Source organism: Callospermophilus lateralis, chromosome 2 (assembly GCF_048772815.1).
Source record: "Callospermophilus lateralis isolate mCalLat2 chromosome 2, mCalLat2.hap1, whole genome shotgun sequence".
NCBI classification, from domain to species: Eukaryota; Metazoa; Chordata; class Mammalia; order Rodentia; family Sciuridae; genus Callospermophilus; species Callospermophilus lateralis.
The window spans coordinates 80,789,757-80,811,736 of record NC_135306.1 but is presented as its reverse complement, the minus strand read 5'-3'; the positions used below and the strand labels follow the sequence as shown (position 1 = coordinate 80,811,736).

At 37.2% G+C, this 21,980-nt stretch overlaps 1 protein-coding gene across 1 annotated transcript in view; it reads left to right on the top strand.

Moving 5' to 3' along the window:
• Rasef (RAS and EF-hand domain containing) overlaps positions 1 to 21,980 on the top strand; it is a 66,340-nt gene that overhangs the window by 26,466 nt on the left and 17,894 nt on the right. The window contains exons 3-13 of the mRNA XM_076843505.1: positions 2,866 to 2,956; positions 6,307 to 6,402; positions 7,736 to 7,813; positions 10,346 to 10,461; positions 12,509 to 12,577; positions 14,133 to 14,217; positions 15,392 to 15,480; positions 18,918 to 19,152; positions 19,446 to 19,583; positions 19,702 to 19,849; positions 21,312 to 21,393. Coding sequence (XP_076699620.1) covers positions 2,866 to 2,956; positions 6,307 to 6,402; positions 7,736 to 7,813; positions 10,346 to 10,461; positions 12,509 to 12,577; positions 14,133 to 14,217; positions 15,392 to 15,480; positions 18,918 to 19,152; positions 19,446 to 19,583; positions 19,702 to 19,849; positions 21,312 to 21,393 — 1,227 coding nt within the window. The remainder of the gene's footprint in view (positions 1 to 2,865; positions 2,957 to 6,306; positions 6,403 to 7,735; positions 7,814 to 10,345; positions 10,462 to 12,508; positions 12,578 to 14,132; positions 14,218 to 15,391; positions 15,481 to 18,917; positions 19,153 to 19,445; positions 19,584 to 19,701; positions 19,850 to 21,311; positions 21,394 to 21,980) is intronic.

Here is a 21,980-nt window from a genome sequence, read left to right as displayed (position 1 = left end):
GTAAGACCTCATGGGAAAGTTACCTAATCTCCCCAAGTCTCAGTTCTTGCATTTCAAAATGAGAATGAAAAATATTCACAGCCTCAGGGTGTTGCACCTCAATAGATGATGTCATGGTTGGAGCCCCTCACAATATGCCTACCACATGTAGGTGCTCAGCAATGATGGTTTCCCTCTTCCTAACCCTCTTCAGTCTGCCCTCTCCCTGAACTGAAAGCCAAAGCACTGTTTAAGGTCATCCTGTCATACGGAGAGTTCACGTAAGCCATGGCTTTCTTACATAGGGTATCCTCTTGTTTAAACAGCAGTTCAGTACAAAATAAGAATTTGTATATCACAATCCAAACATCTGTCTCTTTGCTCCCAAGAAGGACCACACTCTTCAGCATATGTTGGGAAAGAGGGGGCATCTTGTTCGTCACAGTTCCTGGGTGTCCTATTCCATAGCACCCTGCTGCTCTCTGCCTAGAACTTGTAAACACAGCCCCTTTGATAGCACCATAACATAATGTTGAAACTATCTGATTGAGCCTTTGGAGTAACTGGAGGGGATTATAATATAGGAGGAAAAATTGTTTTAAAATTATAATGCTAAATAGAACTGTTTTTATAGTCCTAGAGTCAAGCAAAAGTTGAACTATTCACAGGGGGTTTCTTATGAACATTTTCAAAATCTACCTAGCCCTGATCTTTGCCTTTAGGTTTGACTTCTAGGGGGCTTTCAAGAGGGTGATCCTCAGACTCCAAATTCTGTAGTGCATCCTGGAGTTTGGACCAGAGACAGAGTTGGCCTTCTTTGAGGCATGACAAGCAGATGCATTGATTCTTGAGAGTGTCTACTGTCTATTAAACACTCACAATCATATTCACATATGTGCATGTACAGACCCACACAAAGAAGTGTGTCACATACATTCACAAGCGTGCACCCTTTAAAGATTCATCATGTAAACTGAAAAGGGAAGAGAAAAAGGATGCCTTTCTTTGTGTTTTCACTGCCAGCCAGGCTGCTCTATCAAGGTGGAGTGAGTCTGTCATGTTGTGCTGAGCTGTTTGTGTGTGTGTTACTCTCCTCCTGACTTCTGTGTTCTCTCAGAGGGGTGATATCTGGAGTTAGGCTCTTTCCTGAGCCTGTAGTCTCCTAAAGGCCCCTCTTTTGCTATGAGAGGCCTCACTGATGTGCTTGAGTGGCTGCTTGTGAACCATCCTTTGCAAGCATCTCCACCCTCTCCTCTGCTTTTAGCTGAGTGTGTGGTGGCGGGGGTGGGGGTGGGGTTTTGTAGTAATTTTGCTTTGCACTTGTACTTGAAGGATGAGCTCCCAGTGACCAGGTGACAGTGGACAGTCCTAGCACACTAGACATTTTACTAGGAATTAGAAATTGCTAGGCAAAAAGGGTCATCATGTAATACCCTGATTTATACACCACGTGTGCACATGTGCACACTCACACACACCCTCACACACACACACACACACACACACACACACACACACAAATACACACAGAATGAAGAAAGGCAGAGAAAACATTTCCTGAGAAGTTCTAGATGTTTGGAATTTGATATCTAGAAGGAATAGCTGGAAAAAAATGATCATAACAAAGGGAAAAAAGGCATGTGACCTTGCTATTTACAATATAGATTTGGTTTTTAATTTGATTGTGATAGAGATGCCTAAGTTCTAGACTTCAAGTAGCAAATATTTATAAATAGAACTAGTTAGCTTTCCAAACTTGGTTAACTCAACCCTGGGCAAGCTGTATGATTATGAGGAAGTAAACAAGAGTAGAAAATGATAATGTTTCTCAGAATTTACTTTGGATTCCCAACACTTGTCTGTAGTTGTACATAGAAGTTAAACTAATAAACAAAGTGTGCTGAGAGAAAGTAAATAATTCAATAATATGGTAGTATGTTATAGCATTCTCATCAAACTAGAAATAAGATGGGTGATCTTATATAAGTCCTGTCCTCTACTCTTTATTAACAGCATGCCATTGGTTCAAGGGAATTGACTCTCTAAGCCTCATGGTGGTTGCTGTCCGGTCACTTGTAATCTAGTTGGGAAGACAAGGCATTATGCAAGTGAAAAGCTAGATAATTAGACAGGCAGCTGAGAGGACAAAAGAAAGTGTAAGTTTTTAAAATCTTAAACTTCAACCATCAATCAAGTGACAGGTATGTCCGTACTAGACAATTTCTAGTAAATAAAATAATCCTGGAATGTCTCTCAATGAATTTTTTTCCATTTATAACTTTTTGGCAAATAAGTATCTTTTGTTTCCATAGAGAGATGATTTATTAATTGCATTAATAAAAGAAACAAAAATTTTCTACATGGCAACCTTATCTACATTATAGAAGTTTGGCAAGGACTGATGAGAAACAATTGCTGAAACCTCTTCTATTCTCTTTTCACTTTAGCATATAACATTGTGAGTTTCATATAATGAAAATTTAAAATCATAACCATTTTTTTTCCATGGAGTTTTTGTTGTTGTTGTTGTTGTTTGTTTGTTTTGTGAGGAGGGAGGGTTCAGGTTATAACTCAGTCATAGAAACAAAAAGAATTTTAAGAATTTGTTGGGAGTCTCAGTGATTTGGTGCTTTTGCCACAGTCTAACTTACTATCATGTAATCAAGTTTATCTCATTTATTTAATATCTAGTCATTTTATACCTGAATGGTCACATTACCAATCTTATTTTATTACCTGGAAGGAATGGGGAATATAATTTAAAATGGGGCATTTCTTTTCACCTATAAAATAACACTGTACAGAATGGATGAGCTCGAAGGTTCTCTTCATTGTCTATTCCAAGTATACAATGAACCATTCATTGTGCCGCCTTTTGAATTTCAGAGCCCAGGACAAGGCAGCCATGCAGTTGAGTGAGTTGGAAGAGGAAATGGACCAGAGAATTCAGGCTGCAGAACACAAGACCCGGAAAGACGTGAGTTTCTGAGACTGGACATTTATTCAGCAGATCTTTATGGAGCACTTCTGTGGGTGTTGCTCCTGGACACTCCTCTCAGTGACAGGGTGTAAGCACAGAAGGTCCAGGCTCCCAGAAAGGGGATTTTTACTGGTGGTGGCACCTGTGGCATCATTTCTTTATCCTGCAGTGAGAGCACACATGGCTAGCAAGTTGCTACAGGCATGTGGTCTCTGCAGCCACAGTACACCAGTCCAGGAACTCACAGGACCTCACTGTGCTTTGGCACTGGAAGGAAACCTATTGGCCAGCCTGTCCCAACAGCCACTTCACACTCTTCTAGTCACAGTCCCTCTGGAATGTTATGTCCTAGCTCACTAAAGATTTTCCCTAACATTCCTCCAGTCACCATGGCTCCCTGCAGCTCCCCAGGGTCTTGGTTCAGTGGTATCACTGCTTAGGGCTCTGCTTTTGCTCCAGCCATTTTCTTAGCCTTGGTGATTGTTGTCCCATTCCTTCCCAAAATGCAAAGCTCAGATAAATCGCAACTTCTTGATGCCCTGCCCTAGTCCTCCAACCACATTCATCTTTTCCTGACCTTGATGACAATTGTACGTAGAGGGTATATTGCATTGTTTCAGGTTCTTATTTTTTTTAATATTGTTAACAGCTTTATTGACATACACTTGGCATGCAATAAACTGCATAGAATATTTAAAGTGTAGAATATGTAAAGTTTGCATCGTCACACAAGACATCTGTGATGTTTCCATTCACCATAAAAATTTCTTTATGCCCCTTACTTAACAATCTTCCTTCCCTCCTTCTTTTTCCCTCCTTGCCAGGAACCGCCCCCCCTTTTTTTTGTCACCATAGATTAGTTTGAAGTTTTGAGAACTGCATATAAATGGAATCTTGCAGTATGAACTATTTCTTGTCTGACTTCTACTCAGTGCAATTATTTTATAACCCTGATATATTATATTGCCATTATCTATATTCTTTTTATATCTGGTGGTATCCCATTTTGTGATCATATCCACAGTTTGTCTATCCATTCATCTATTGAAGGACACTTATTTCCAGGTTTTGGCTATTGCAAATTAAGTTGCTATGAATATTCATATATAAGAACTTATGTAAGCATATACTTTGATTTCTCTTGAGTAATTTCCTAGAGTGGAATAGTTTGATCATCTATGTAGGTATATGTTTATTTGTTGAAGACACTGACAAACTGATTTCCCCAGTAATTGTACAGCAGTGTATGAGAACGGTGTCCTTTAGCATTGGAATAGGTGTATAGAGGAATTTTGTTATGCTTTTGTTTCCATTTTTCCAATGACTAATGGTGTTGTTAAGGATCTTTTCATGTGCTTATTTGCCATGTATGTAACTTCTTTGGTGAACTATAAAAGTCTTTTGCTGGTTTTAAAAAATATGTCATTTTCTTGTTACTGAGTGTTCATAGTTCTTTACATATTATGAATATGACCCCTCATCAGACACCTGACCTAGAAACATTTTCACATAGTGTCCTTTCTTTTCAGTCTTCTAACAGTACATTTTGAAGAGGAGAAAATTTTAATATTGATGAAGTCTAATTATAAATTTCTTCTTTCATCAATTATGCTTTTGGCATTTTATTAAAAAAAAATCTTTGATTAGCCCAAGTTACAAAGGTTTTCCCTTATGCTTTCTTTGATAAGTTTTACTGTTTTAGGTTTTACACTTAGGATCCATTTTGTTTTACATTTTGTTTTTTTATGATGAAATTTTAATTTTTAATTAAGTATACCCTATAGGCAAATGAGGATTTAGAACATTTTGTATTCTTTAATGAAGAATTACAAAGTGAATCCCTATGCACCAGAGAAATAGAACATTGCAAGTACCTTTAAAGTCTGGCTACCATTCCCATCCCTCATTCTATAAAGATTTCTCTGAATAGTTTATTAGTGATGTCTTTATTTTTTATTATGGTTATGCAAATATAAACAGTGCATTTTGCAACTTTATAAAAACAGAATTATTCTACCTGAGTTTTTCATGGGCTTGCTGTACATTAACAGTATGTTGCTTACATTTTGTTTAGGTTTTACACTTAGGATCCATGGTTTAAGATATGGTTGTTCTTTCTTTTTTTTAAATATTACTGTGGTGAATGACACTGATCATTTTTTTGAATGTTAAGACAAACTTGTATCCTGTGATAAACCTTGGTTGGTTGTGATGTATTATTATTCTAATGTATTGTTAAATTCAGTTTGCTAAATTGTATTTATCATCTCTGCATATGTATTCATACGTGACTTCAGTTGTGGTTTTATTCTAGTGTCTGTCTATTTGGGTTCAGGCTGATGTCCATCTCATAGAATGAGTCTTCCTCCCATGTCAGTTTGTGAAGAGCTGACTGGAACCACCACCATTTCTTACCTACATCATGTAATAACTTGTCCCAGCATCTGCCTGTTGTAGATGGGGAATGACATAAAGTAGGTAGAAATGACTTTCTTTATTTAGCTCTGAGTCAAAGTATCTTTAAGCCATAGAGGCGATGGGTTTGGTTTTATAGCCATAGATCCAGTGAAGAGACTCGCATACAAGTTGGTTTCTATGTCAGAGATGCTGCCTGCATTAACACCTCCTTGTAAGGCTTTGGTGTCTCCATCCACCTGTGAAATGAGCGGTACTTATTGTACAGGTGGATAAAGATAACTCCTTAAAAAATTAGTTGCTGTTAGGGAGCATGTTGTTCTTCAGTTCAGTCTTTCACATACATTATTTAATTTCCATGGATTATTCAATTTATGCAGATCATTTAATTTTCATTGGAGTATTTGTTTAGATTATTTAATTTATGGGGGTTATATAATTTATATGAATTATTTAATTTATTTGAATTACTTAATTCTCACAGTCATGCAATAAGGAAATGGAGACGTAAGGTAAGTAGTTTGCCCAACCTTAACTACCAGTAAGTGAATAGTAAGACCCTTGAACTCGGCAGGTATCCACATGTGGGATCATGCATCTCTGCAGAGAGGTATGACCACACCCCCATGAAACTGGCTTCCTGTCACTTCTTGGCCCTGTGTCACAATGTTAACAGTCTGAAAGGTATCACTTCAAGGTGGTATGTGCATGTGGATCTTGAGATTCTTCCATATCTGTAGGTTTTAATTCCAGACCCTCTGCACATCTCAAGCCATCTGTTTTTTTCCTGCGATCCCCGTCACCCTCCCTGTGCAGGACAATTGAATTCAGCTTAGTTTGACACAAAGTGCTTCTCACTTATGAGCTTTTGAAGGCTGCTTATTATATAAGGCTAAGCCTATTTAAATAAACAAATTCTTTTTTTCTTTTAGGAGAAACGCAAAGCAGAGGAAGCCCTCAGTGATCTCAGACGTCAGTATGAAACAGAAGTAGGAGACCTTCAGGTTACCATTAAAAAACTAAAGAAGGTAGGTATGTGGCAACTTGACTTCCAGGATCAGCCTCAGGATCTCAGTGTTTCCATAATTAAGAATTCTAATTATAAATTGTTTTTTGTGTGAAAAAGCTGTAAATATGCTACTTTTACAAATGAGTTCCAGAGAGGGCAAATAACTTGATCAAAATTACACAGCTGATAACTGATGGAGTCATCTTACTGCAAGTTGTGCCTTCTCACTTATACCAGACTTCCTGCCTACCTGGTATGGTTATTATATGAAAAAACAAGATGATTCATGTGACAGTATGTTAAAGGTGATAATAAAATCATAGAAATGCTTACAAATTTATTATTGCCATTAACTTATGTCATTGATTCTGAGATACTCATTTTCCCCCATAACTTTTCTTCTGCAAAGTCAGAATGCATGTAAAACTCAGTGTTCTTCTCAGTCACAAGCAACCATGTGGCAGTCTTGATGTAGTTGTATAAAAACCTTCCATTGATATCATCTGGCAAGATGAATAAAATCCAGAGCTGAAGTGCTTACACTTTATCAGATGTGAGATATATTTTGATCAATGTGTTGATATTCCAGAAATGCACACCCACACATCCCCTCCATTTCAGGAGATGGAAACTCTTTATAGAAAGGACACTTTTGCTCTCCAGGTTGTAGATGTTCCTGAACCAGTTTATTCTAGTAATACTAATGAGTCAAGCAGTAAGCGCAGCTCATGTATGCATTTACACAATTGTGTGTGTGTGTGTGTGTGTGTGTGTGTGAGAGAGAGAGAGAGAGAGAGAGAGAGGAGAGAGAGAGAGAGAGAGAGAGAGAGAGAGAGAGAGAGTGTGTGTGTGTCTATCTTCATATCTTGCTTACATGTTATTGGTTTCAGTTATTTAATAAATATTTCTTGAATTCACCATGATGAAAACATAGGTGAATCTGACTCTAACTCTGCTCTACAAAAATCTTAAACTTTAGTAGGGATGGTAAGACATTTATAAAACAATTACCATGCAGCATAGGAAGTGTTACATGCAGAGAATGGAAGTGTCTAGACTCAGATGCAGCATAATTGAATAAAGCAAGGACTGGATTGCTTTATAGTTGAGTGGTTTCCAAAATAAGGCTTTCTCACTATTTTTAAGAAAATTAATTTAACAACAAAACCTCTTTTCAGGCATTTAAGATAAATATTTAACTCTTTATGGATTCTATGTCATTTAATGAGGTATGAAGTCATTATATAATGTTGAAAATTGAAGAATTTCCACATCTCTATTCAGGAATATTCCTAAACTTACTTCAGTTGACAGTAAATTTGTGAAGTTACAGCTTTTATTTGTCCTTTCAGCTTGAAGAACAATCAAAACACATAAGTCAAAAGGAAGACGTGGCAGCATTAAAAAAACAAATTTATGATTTATCAATGGTAAGAGTCACCTTTTCACTTTCAAAAATACATTTCCTGCTAGACAACATAGACATAATCATGTGATTATTTCAGTGCTCCAGGAATGGGAACTTAACGAGAAATTGATACCATAGTTAAAGTTTTTTAAGTACTTTTGAGCAAAGGTGTTATATATGCAGATTTTTCCCTTCAGAAATATGCCATTTACTATAAATGGCTTTATTTATTTTTATTTAAAGTAATAAAGACATGGAGGTTAAACTTTACCCAGCATAATAACCCATTTTTTTGGTCATCAACTCTACTTCATAGCCCTGGTGTTATAAGACGAGATGCCCTGAACTTCCTCCAGCTATTCTCTTTCTCCCTTTTCTGTCTTTTCACCACCAGATCTTTACTTTTACTGTTGCAAAAATTGATAACATTTATATCTGTTGTGTTACCATTACTAATCTTGGATTTTTTGGTAAGCATTTATTGGATTTTTATGATTGAGTTCCTAGTTTCATATAAAAAGAAATCCTACTGTCTTCACAATATCATTGATACATTAAGACTTCTTATTTATTTTCTTAGTGTATAGAATTTGGTTCATTTTTTTCTCTTAATAATATTAATTTTGGAGTCCATGAAATTTTAGCTTTTATGGGACTGACCTTTTTTAAAACTTGCAATCTAGCCATGTGCCATCCTAGAATTTATTTTCATAGAATTCTTCCTAGAATTTTGTATTTTGTATTTCTTTGTATTTTGCATATTACAAATTCCTTCCTTATGGGTCGTCATTCTCATTTTGCTGTAGTCCATTCTTAAGAGAAGCTTCTCCAGAAAGGATATGTGAGAGATAGGTTTTCTCATTTTTAGAATATTTGAGCATGTATAATTTCCCCTCACCATTTGTTGAGAGTTTGTCTAGATAAATAGGATTTTCTGGGTCTCTTCTAGTTTTTACTTATTTAGGTTTTTCTAGCTGTTTTCTTTTGTTTTTCCCCAAAACCTGGGAATCCTTGGTCTTAGTTCTCATTTTGAAGTGAAGGATTAGCTTGATCATTTTAGGCAGGTGGTGGGGAGTCCTGTGCAGCTATGTAAACAGATCTGTTAACTTCAGTGTCTCTCCCCTAAGACAGTGTTACCTAGGAGCTCAGTGTGTGAAGCTGGTTGTCATGCTGTGAGACCCCAGTTCCCAAAATAAGTGAGTTAGGGATATTTAGGGAGCATCTTTAGCATTCCCGAAAGCAGTCTCTCAATTATTTTAAATAAATCATCTGTCTTGTTGCCCTGGAAATCTGTCTGCTGCTATTCTATACTATGGTAAGGGAGGGAAAATATTTGAGTGTGGGTGCCTTAATATACAATTTTAATCTCTATTTCCAGCTTCACTTCTCATTCCCATTTTCTGGGTTTGACCTAGTCATGTATCTGCCTCCTTTTGTGTTCTACAGAAGAACCTTCAACATGTTTCTTTTATACAGCTGTGTCCATTTTTTGTTTACTATAACAAAATACCAAAGACAGACTAACTTTATAAAAACATTCATTTAGCTCACAGTTCTAGAGTTCCAAGGTCACTGCATTGGCATCAATTCTCCTTTTTTGGTGAGGACCTCATGGCAAATGGCAAGAGCAAGTTTGACAGGGAGTGATCATATCACCAAACAGGAAGCTGGAGAATAGCAGCTGAGTCCCAGAATCCTTTCTGAGGGCAGCACCCCCAGTTGACCTGAGAGGCTCCCACGAGGCTCCACCTCTTAAAGGTTCCAAACCCTCTACACCACCAAACTGGGGACAAAGCTTCCATTTGTGTTACCTTGAGGTACCCAAATTACATTGAGGCCTTAGCAAGCACTTTTCCCTAACTGTCTTCCTTTCACAGCACTTTTCATCCAATTCGTTTTTCCATAAGTATGTTTAAGTCACTTGACTGCTGATGGCCCCTCTTCCATTCCCTGAAGTGTCACCAGTTCATTTCCTCTGGTAGTTCATGTTATTGGGATTTCATAAGGGAAAAAGAGAAGCTTATGTACTCATCCACTGTCTTGAACCGGAAGCCTCCCATGATTTTTTTAAGTGAAGAGTGTAGAAATTCCCTAACCAATACTCATTAGAGTATACAACTTAAGGTTAGATGATAGGATTTATTGTTAAAAATAGCCAATATGCCTGGTAATTGGTGCAATAAATTTCACAGAATGTTTATCAGTAGTTTTATAGCTCTTACTAAGTAAAGCAGGTGTTCAAATGTTTGGTCTCAGTTAATTTGCCAATAGCATGTTAACGTACATCATGATAAACTCTTGACTATTATAGTTTTCTAACAAGTGTCAGGTATTAAAAGGAAGAAGGATTTTGAGGGTTTAGATTTTTGACACTTTAATAATTTATAATAATGTCAAATTACCTTGAATAGACAGTTAATTCTTTGAAGAGCAAGATTTGAAGAACTGGGAAAGGATAAGAGTAACATGTGTAAGGGTTATATTATACTTGGCTTCATTTCTCCCAAGAGCAAGAAACTCTGAATCTAATGCCCCACCCCATTCCTTTGTCTAGGAAAATCAGAAAGTTAAGAAGGATCTTTTAGAAGCACAGACAAACATAGCCTTTCTTCAGAGTGAACTAGATGCTTTGAAAAGTGATTATGCTGACCAGAGTCTAAATTCTGAGAGGTATGAAACTTTGCATTTTATTTTTCAGTTTGGATGGAATATTTTTTGAGGTGATTATCAAGGGGGTTGAATCTTGGCTATGTGATCTATGCAATAATAAAGGGTTCTACATTAACTTTGCTGATGTGTTCTATAATATCTAAGGATTGTACTTTGAGTGACATATTTCCTAAGTTTTGTGTATTGGTGTGTTTAATTTAAAAAAATCAGATTAATTGCTTGAATTAGTGCCTGCTTAGGACAGTGCAGGGCTTAATAAAGTTTGTATCAACCAGGAGCTAGAAGAATATACCTAAAGTATCAAGAGTCTATGCTTGTTAAAATGCTTTCCCAGTAGGAATCCTGGCCTACAACATAAGAACCACAAGAATAGTCCTCTTAATTTTGGATTTCTATGCTTTTGTTTTGCAAGCTGATATTAATAACATGAAACCTAATACACAGAGATATGTGTATACATAAGAGGTATAAACATTTGGGGAAAATGTTTTTTGTTTGCAAACTTTAATCAGAATTAAGTTCTTGTAATAGAAAACAACAAAGCATTTATTAAGTATGTTATATATATAGATCCTTAGATCTAGAGGAGTTATAAGTTTGTATATATAAAATAAAAGATAAAGACAAGATCTCTGCTTTTCAAGAACTTCAAATTTAGTTGGGGAATCTGCGTTGGTGGTATAGTGGTGAGCATAGCTGCCTTCCAAATTTAGTTGGGAAAACAAAAAAGTTTACAGAGGTAAACAACGTAAGAGCTAAACAGTGTCAGAAACAATACTACTTTCAGTGCCATGTTTGGGGTTAACTGCCTTGTGATCACAGAAGAAATTTTCTTTTTATTCAGTCTTCGTTAAAGAGGATACACCAGGCTAGGCAGGTGGAAGAGCAGGTTTAGTGTCATCAAGGGCAAAGAGGCAGCAGTGATAACACTAAAACTGGTAGCAGTGCTGTCTGCCAGGTGCTGTCTTTTGTACTTATAGTACCACTCAGTCCACTAGGGACCTTCCTTATCTCCATTTTATGGATGGGAAAAGAGAGTCTTGGAGACTTCCCAGGTAAGGCATTGAGCAAACTAGAACATAAGAGAGGAATAAGACTGGTTAGGGGAAAAGCAGACAGACAAAAAGATATAACTTTGGATGGAAAAATGAAAGTTTAAAAACAAAACATGAAAAAGGCTATACTATGTGTAAGGGTTATATTATACTTGGCTTCATTTCCCCCAAGAGCAAGAAACTCTGAAAGGACCCAGAATTTTTGTCTAAGGAACTTAAATTCTTATAGACAACTGGGAAACTTTTAGCTTTATCACCCAGGGAGTAACTAGATTGCTTATTTTGGAGAGAGCTTGATGGCCTAAGAGGTTTGGGAAGCTACTGATGGGTTTGTCTGCTTAATGATGGTACAATCTGAAGAGGAAGTCAGGGCTTCTCTAATTAAAACAATAGGGATTGCAGTGTGTTTCTCTCATTAGCCCAGAAAGCCAGGTTATGTAGATTCCCCTGTGACTTAGGGTGAGTAGGAGGGTCAGAGCAGGTACTCAGGATGGGGTGGGAAAGGAGGAAATAAGAGGAGCTGGGATTAGATAAGGCTTGGAGAGGGCAGAGAAGGTTCTGAGAAGGATTGAAGATTAAAGTACCATTACTTTCCAGAAAGGGAACTTTTTACCATGACTGCCCAGAAGAGGGAACTCCAGGGCAGACAGAGTTCAATCCCAATGAGAAACAGAGGCAGACCAGAGAGTGTGGGGCAGCAAGAGCTGGGGGGTGCTAAGCAATGGGTGAGGAGGGGAAGCTCCACATTTATGATGTCAGATATGGGGCAGAGCTTTGCACAAGGAAGCACAGGTTGTGGCTGAGCCCATAGAGTCTGGGAAGGAGACAAGGCTGCTGACACTACAGGGCACAGAGCAGGAGGACTGGGAGAGAGAAGATGGTGGTCAAGGACACATGACTTTTGAAAGGTCCAGAAGGACCTGGGAGGTTAGGTATAGATCAGGCAGGACTTGACACTAATTCTTATTTCAACACAAAGTATAATTTTACAGGGATCTGGAAATAATCCGAGAATACACAGAAGATCGAAATAGTCTTGAGAGGCAAATTGAAATTCTCCAGTAAGTTCTCATATAAAATGCTCATTGCACTTGCATTTTAGTTATTTTCTGTTAATAACACACATGCTGCATATTATACAATTTGCCATATTCCAAAGTCCACATGGACTTGAAGGTCAGTGTATGTTTGTTCTCACTGTGCTGCATTCATCGTGTCCACTCAATTTCTGAAGTGTTTAATCCTAAATAAATTATTCAAGTGCAGAGAACAGAGCATAGTTATTAATAGTCTTGCAAGTTAGGTGGTATGTTTAGCATGTCTTTATTATGCCTCTGTAATGAGCAACGACCCTGATCTCAGCTTTCTTTGCAGCTCTGCACACAGAGCTTGTCAGCCTTTCACATTGGTGAGTGGTGAGTGACACAAGAAAAAGCCTATGTCATTATTCTTTCTCAATTTATTATGCTTATTTAGAGGTATATTTTTCTTAGGTTGTTTTTTTTTATTCCTTTTCCCAAGAAATGCTCTACCCATTCTGTCAACTTCATTACTGCACTGCAGTAATTTCATTTCCTGACGTCTTTCCCACAAAACAGTGACCTTCTCGTCCCCTTTCATCCTTTTCCACCTCTGCAGCATTCTGTTTTCAGTTTACCAAATGAAGTAATATCAAGATTGACAAGGTGTTTCCTTCACCATTTTTGAATATTTATTAAGTCTCACCTGAAAAATTGTGGAGTCCATAAATTTGTCCACCATCCATCCATTCATTGATTCATTCAGTAGATTTTTCAGTCAGCACTTTTTATGGGTCAGATATGCCAGAAGCTGTGGATAGAGTAGCAAGTAAGAGAAAAAAAAATCTCTTCTTATTGGACTAGTCTAGAGAAGAAATATGGAAACTGGTTGATAGAAATAAATACAAAATACCAGGTGAGAGAATGGATAATAAAGGAAAGTTGCTTATTCCCTAAGGGAGCTCTGGCCTGCCCAAGAAGGTCAAAGATGTGTTCTTGGAGGAAGTGATAATTGAACTGAGCAAAAATGAAGGGGCCATAAGCAGGGAAAATTAACCACTCTGTGAGGCAATAGTTCTATTCCTCATTTTGTAGCTGGGGAAGGCCCTGATGCGAAGGGTCTTTCATCAGGTCATATGGAAATACTTCAGTTAGGATTTGAATCCAAATCTGTCTGAGATCAGGATCCAAGTGTTTATTTGGTACAGAAGTCCTACTACTCCATGGGTAGGTTGAAGGAGTAGCCAAGAGGATAATGTATCCATGCCTGGCCATGCCTGGCCACTGGGATGTGTGAACTGGCTGTCTGGGTTCAGGCATTTGGGAAACAGAGACCTGCATGAAATAAACAGGAAAGGTACCTGAAGGAAGAGCGGATTCCACCTCTTAGCTAATTCATTTCTAAAATACCTTAAGATATTTAACAGAGATAACTAATCAGTTGTTGTATTTCAGATATTGAATTGTGATCTCAGATTCTGAGGTTTGAAGGGGAATGGGAGAAAGCTGCAAAGGGTGACAAGTAGTTCTACATTCTGAACATCACTGACTAAAGAAAGTGCTAATACAGATCCCCACTAACACTTTGCCTATCTAGAACAGCTAACCGGAAGCTGCATGACAGTAATGATGGCCTCAGGAGTGCCCTTGAAAACAGTTACAGCAAATTCAACAGATGCTTGGTATGCCATATCATTTTGTAATTCATTTTGCTAGTGATTGAATAATTTGGAAGTGGTGAAATCATGCAATATCTTAATGGAGAATTTCACATGGATCTTATAATGAGAAAGCTCAAGAAGCTCTTTCCAAAAAGTAAAGAGAGCAATTTTCTAAATTAAAAATATGCTACCCATCTACAGAAATAAATGCCTTGGTGTTAACCAATTCTTAAGTTTCTAAGAAACTAGAGAAAGACATATATGATCTTTGACCTGGAAGAGTTTATAATGTAACAGGTAGTTAAGATGTATACATATGGGTAGCAATAGTATAAGAAAAAGTAGGGGGGCTGGGGATGTGGCTCAAGTGGTAGCGCGCTCGCCTGGGATGCGTGCGGCCCGGGTTCGATTCTCAGCACCACGTACAAGGATGTTGTGTCCGCCGATAACTAAAAAATAAATCTCAGAGAAATTCTCTCTCTCTCTCTCTCTCTCTCTCTCACTCTCTCACTCTCTCACTCTCTCTTTAAAAAAAAGGGAAAAGAAAAAAAAAAGAAAAAGTAGGGAGGCTCATGGTGTTAAAAATATTGTTTTGCCAATTAAGAAGAGCAGAATCACTAGGGGGTGAGTTTAGACATGTTGAGTATTCTTTATGATAGGGAGATCATCGGATTGATAGTTATTTGTATGTGTGTATAAAATGTTTGCATGGAATATTAAAAATGTATGTATCTAAGTGCATAAATAACCTATCACCAGGAAAATGATTCCAAATGCTCCTACAGGGTAAGCCAAGCCCCATTTGGAATTTTGAGGACCTTCCCAAGATTGCATTTGTCTTGAAGCCTCTTGTTACACTTTTGAGGGTCAGCTTAAGCATAAGATTCCAATGCCATATTTGGATATTAAAGAGTCAGTTACTAAGTCAAATTATGGTTCCAGAAGAGATATGTCCAAGGAAGTTGATGTTACAGTGTCCTGGAAAATCTGGGTAACCTGGGTAGTCTCTCTGGAATTTGTAGTAGAGTATGATCTTAAGATCTGATGACTGTGGTCATCAGCTGCAATTTTTCAGTTGATTTTCATGTTCACATTTGCTCATGTAAGATACCAAACTTTCAGTTACATTAGAAGTTAAATTGGGTGTGTGTGTATAAAATGTTTACATGGAATATTAAATATTTATGTATTGCAGCGCATAAATAATGTATCACCAGGAAATACGATATCTAGAAGCAGTCCCAAATTTAATGGTCATTCTCTTCAACCTCTGGGATATGACAGGTATGTTAACACTTGTTTATTGTTTTGAGTACCAGATCAAAGTTAAAATGAGGACAAATTTCCTTGAGGTGAATTAAAATAATGGAATATATTTTGGGCACTAATTTATATTTTCTGTGATATTACTTTAAACTTCTAAAATATGAACCATGTCAAAACTATAAGAAAAAATGTTTCAGAGAGTGAAAAATTACTTCCTTAAGATGCTATGACTTGTTTTTATCCATGCCAGCCACTACCTCATCCCTAATCATGTCTTGTTTCTTAAAAGTGGACTCTGAGAATAGTTTTGGAGTTACTGATATTGTAGTATATGATGTTGAGGCTATTGTCATGATCTGTCAATGTTTAATAGATCAGCATAATATATGAACTATTTTACAGAAAGAGGAAACATTCAACACAGATAGAAACCTGGCCAGAACAGGTTTATGAACTACTGTATTAAAGGAGTCACAGAGAAATTCCAAACATTAGAATTTAGCTCTATTTTTAACCAAATAAAGTGAAATATTGGGCCTGTTATTTCTTGAGACTTAATAATAACAAAGATTGCATGCGAATATGTACACCTATATGTTCAGTGATGGTTATTAAAAAGTTAATTTTATGCTATGTCAAAGTCTAGAAGTAGAGGTGAATGCATGAACAAGAGGTTTCGAGTTCACAGTGTCTTTGCAACTTTGTAACTCATGTACAGCCCCTTTCATTTGGGTTCTTTGGGTATAGAGAATATTGTGCATGATATCCTGGTCACATTGCCCTTCAGGAAGGTCTGATACCAAAGCTTATTGGTGATCACTTCTAAGAAGATACCATCTAAAGATCTTGGTATAAAATCTTTTTATTGTTCACTGATTTCTTAAATAAAAATTTTAATGGTTTATTGATTTATAAGCTGCTGACCACTCTGTTACTGAGAAATATAGATTTTTAAAACTAGGTAATTGTGATGCATTTTTCTGGACTAATATTTCAGATCAGTTCTAAGCAAGTAATAGGAAAGGGTACATGATGACGAATTATGTTAGGAATTTCACCATGATTTCTCTTTGAAAGAGTGGACACCATGAATAAGGTTCATAAGTACTGAGAAGTCCTCCATGCTGTGTTCTGAGGGACAATATCATCATATCACCAGGGCCTCAGAGTGACAGTGTGTTAGACTTTCATTGCTGTAACCAAAATACCTAACAAGAACAACTTAGAGGAGAAAACACTTATTTTGACTCATGTGTTCAGAGATTTAGTCCATGGTCAGCTGAATCTATTCTGGGCCAAACTGAGGCATCATAGCTGAAGGGCGTGGTAGAGGAGCATTGCTTTGTTCATGAGCGATTAGAAGCAGAGAGAGGAAGGGGAAGGGGCTGTGGGGAAGGTGCACCCTTCGGGGAAGGCAGCAATGTAGCTCTCAAGTGCTCATCGTGTGGAAACAGAACTGGAGGCCATCATTGTCTGCACTGCTGTTCCTTTCTGGGGGGTAATTAATTTGATATGTGAAGTTTTATTAATATCGTATTTTCTTTTCGATACTAATGTAAAAACGTAATAAAAGCTTGTCATATGTTACATGTTATGGTTTGTGTAGCTTTATTTAATTTTAAATTGCAAGTTTGTTTTGGTCTTGTGTTTTTTGTAAGAATTATAAACAAAAAAAATAACTCATTTCATGATTTTTTACATAGCTAATTGTAATGAAATCTCAGGGAAGGTAAGAGTGGTTTACTTTATTTGACTTTGTGAAAATCTGGTTGGCTCTTTGTTTTTAATTTAGAGACTAGATATTCATGAGATAATCTCTCATTCAGGATTTTGCCTATTTTTTTGCCCCTTATCAAAAATAGAAATACGTTAAGAAAAAAAGAGTATTAATGAAGAATGGAACTGAAGTAGTTAGTACTACATTAGAATAAAAAAAAGTTTTTTGTTCCTCACAGATTGACCTAAATGCAATTTCAGAAGAAGAATTTTATAAATTATGAAACAGTACAAAAATACATATACACATTCACAAATATTCACGCCTGGCTAACTACATAAATTAATATCTTATATGAAATTCCTGTATTAGAATAAAGATGTTATACTTTCACAAGTATTGAGAGAGAATGGTGGCTAAATCACCTTTTTAATTAATTTTAAATTTTTGCTAATGGCTTAAAAATGTTTTTGTCTCCTCAGGTTTACATGCTTCTACTTATTTATATTAAGATCAACCTTTCTCTTCTAAGTATATCTTATCTCTTCTTACTTCTCCCATTTGAAGACCATCTACCCTTCCCAATCTCCTTTACCATAAGTCACGTAGGCAGAGTGCTAGAATGGTGCATGGGCATGTGGTGGGAGTGCTAAATAAATCACAGCCATTGTTTTATTTCAAAATGAGCTTTGATTCTTATGAAAAAGGTATAGCTAAGTAGGAAGGTATGTAATTTATTTGAATTATCTTGCTTGATGTTAGTTTTTCCCTCACTCATAAAATATTAGATTTTCACAAATGGAAGGATCCACTGAAGTAAGAAATTCTAGGTTTGTCTGATGAAGCATCTTCTAAAAGGGCCTTTCCAGCAAATGTGTCAACATGGAGTGACAGAAAACTCATGTCAGAGCATTCTGGTAGCACACATTTCTCATTGCCTGTCATTTTCACCATGTTGATCAGAAATCTGACTCCCAGAAAGTTTATCAGTTGATCCTTATTTTGTCTTATGCATCTTTAGAATACTTAGAAGAGTTCTCCTTCATTTGTCCTCTCTTGAAGTATTTGAAGAGAAAACTCATCAAGACTTGTCCATGAATCTGAATTAGTCCATGTATCTGAGGCAAACTTTCCAAGCCTGGTTTTTAGCATCGCCTTTAAATAGAGATGTTGTCCAAAAACAGAGACACTATTCAGAATATGGTCTTGATCACACTGAAGCGAAAAGGCTCACGTTCTATGTCCATTTTTATTAATGTGGCTTGAGATTGCATGTGGTTCTCTTTTATATCAGGAAACAAAGAAGGTGATTTTAAATGTTTTATTTGAGGTTCTTTATCGTGCTTGATTGTTGCAATTAACTGATGTTGCCTATTTTTGGGGGGTACTGGGTATTGAACCAGGAACCCTTCACCACTGAGCCACATCCCCAACCCTAGATTTTGCATTTTATTTAGAGACAGGGTCTCACTGAGTTGCTTAGTGCCTCGCTTTTGCCAAGGCTGGCTTTGATCTCACAATCCTCCTGTCTCAGCCTCTCAAGCCACTGGGATTACAGGCATGTGCCACCACAACAGACCCTCTGTTGCTTTTAACATTTCATTTCCCTGATGCTTCATCATAGCTCTTGGAAATGGAAGATGCTGGTATTCTTGACCCCGTCCCTGACAGTCTGTCACCTGTGCATTTTTGAGAGTTGCAAGCTCCCAGGTAAAACAGTCTCTTCTTTCATTACCAGGTCATCCCGTTCTTCATATGTGGATGAGGACTGTGACTCATTGGCCCTCTGTGATCCTATGCAGAGGATGAATTATGAAGTTGACAGCCTGCCTGAGAGCTGCTTTGACAGCGGCTTGTCTACCCTGAGAGATCCCAATGAGTACGACTCTGAAGTGGAATACAAGCACCAGCGGGGATTTCGGAATTCACAGAGGGTGCAGGAGAACTGTGCGGGTGACGCTTCAGACATGGATGTAAGCCGAGAAACCACTGCCCTCCGAGGCCTGCCTTTGATTGGATTGTTTCACCATCTTCGACTTGTAACTGTCATAAGAATCTGTTATAAATGTTATAAACTTGAAGCTTAGTCAGTAGTGTTTTGGTTTTCCATCAAATTAGGAAGAAGTTCTCATAGATTTGCCATTCAAGGCTTCTCTATTCCATAACATCATTGGCTGTAGATTGAGCTATATAGTTTTCTTCTCTTTAATTCATGATGTATATGTGTAATGAAAGGCTTTATTTTTAACCGCTTTTTACAAAACAGGTTCCTGATATAAGGGATGAAGAAACATATGGTTCAGAAGGTGTGGCTTCTATTTTGGACTGGAAGTCCCAAGGGTCTGTTAGCGGAGGCAGCATAGTCAGTTCTTCAAGAAAACCCATCTCTGCTCTTTCGCCCCAGGTAGGTAGCTTCCAAGACACTTCCCTTAATGAACACTAATAATTTTCTGTGCCATGGTACTTATTTAGGAAGAAAACTGGCACTATCCTTATCACCCACTGTGGCTTCTTTCCTCTAGACAGATGTGGCAGGTGATAACTCCAAGTCTGCCAGCTCACAGAAGGCTTACAAGATTGTGCTTGCTGGGGACGCTGCAGTGGGGAAATCCAGTTTCCTCATGAGACTTTGCAAGAATGAATTTCGAGGAAACACAAGTGCCACATTGGGTATGGCCTCTGATTCATTTGGTAATGGGAAGATGACCTTCTTAGCTTGGTTTTCTTTTTTTTAGGGATTATATACACAAATACACAGACACATTTCTCTCTCTCTCTGTATACTTTCAAGTATAAAGTTTGTGTGTATGTGTGTGTGTGTGTGTCCTTGTCTACAGAATGGTTCTGTGTTTTGGGTAAAATCTCACATTATTGAGGAAAACTGACAAATGACAGCAGTATCTGTTTAGCCTGTCAGATAAAACAACCCAAGTGTAGAGCTGGAGATGTTGGATTCATTTATTTAGTGTACGTATCCTAAGTCCCACCTAGAGGCAGGCACTATTGTAGGTGCTAAGGACACAAAATTAAGAAAGCTGACTTAATCCCAGCCTGTAGAGAATTTATATCCCAATGGAGAGGAATAGACCAAAGGTGGGGGAAAAACTTAAAAGCATGAAATTTGGAAAAAAGTGCAGAATTATACAAGGTGGCCAGGAAAAGTCTTTCTGATAAAATGTCGGTGATATTGCTGCAATGACAGTATTGGTGACCAGTTTGTCATTATGGTCAGAATCAAAGCCAGATGTATGCTTCCATCTTCTGTCTCTACATTAGCAACAAAAAAAATTTTATCTAGATGTCCCAAATTTACATAATAATCAGTAAAAGGAGTCGAGGATATATAAATTATCATATTTTTCTTCTTTATTTAAAGAGTTCTTTGTTTGATAACTAGAAATGTTAGAACATATTGATTGCCCTTTTCACAATGGGTGACTTTGTACATTTATAGGGTGTATTCTCTGATACACCTTTGAAATAACAAACCTGAAAGTTCTCTTCAATTTAGTTTGTAAACAGACTACACAGTATTTGGTTTGGTTGCTAGAGACCATAATGTGTACACAGGTGTAAATTTATGTGTGTAATCACATTGTACCGCATGTACATGCATATATGTATGCATGCAAACATACACACAAAACTACATATACATGTACAATATTACGTGTGTTCTTATGTATACAATATACATAATATACATGTGTACATGCATAGCCCTACACATACACACCTATACATATCAGATATATACATAACACACATGTACATATATGTATACATGTACAACATGCACATTCTTACGTATACATTCACATGCACATACACCCACACACACAGAAATACGACAGTCATCTAATCATCTGTGAAAACAGAACATAGATGTTCCCTTTTCCATAGATTAAGCCCTTCCCCACATCAGCCAGTCTGCAGACAGGGTATCTGTATGCATATGTGTGATCTGACTTACAATTAGTATTTGAAGTTCACTCTCTTGAAGGCCTGTTCATTCCTTTCTACCTCACTGAGCTTTGGTTTATTGGCTCTTCTCTCATCTTAAAAGAGGGCTCGAACGTAGCAAGCTAATGGAATGATTTACTCTCTTCTCCACTCTCATATTTCTTTTCAGGAGTTGATTTTCAAATGAAAACTCTCATTGTAGATGGAGAGCAAACAGTTCTGCAGCTCTGGGATACAGCTGGGCAGGAAAGGCAAGTGCTTTTCATAACGCTTCAGACTCCACTTAGTTTTGCAAAAACGAGCCTTATAGGATGCTTGGTGTTTTTTATATTCATAATTACATAATATTAGTAGACCTTTTAATTATATTTATATTACATTAGTATTAATTGTAAGTTATATTATAATCTCAGTAATGCTCACCTTCTTCCATGTCCCCTCCTTGACATGAGTGTCAGTTGTGTGAGAAGAGGGCCTTTAAGCTTCTTTTGAGCTGATGTTCATGTGCAACTAGAAGAGTGCACTTTCCTAACAGGGGAATCTAAGTGAGGCACCACTCCTGAATGCAGCATCAGAGTGAGGAGCTACTTAGCTGTGCAAAATAAATGGTAGAGAAGAGAACTTGTCTGCCTACCCTCCCACTGAGTTCAAGTTCAATGATACAAATTTGCTTTCATTGCCAATACAAATCTTGCATTCATTGCATTCAAAAGTATAAAGAATATAGGTTTTATACTTATCTAACCCTTTGAAATTACATAATTGTTTAACAAATAAGAATGGAATGTGTGCCTCTTTCCAGGCACTTGATTCATTCAGTGTTCTGAGATTAATTGAT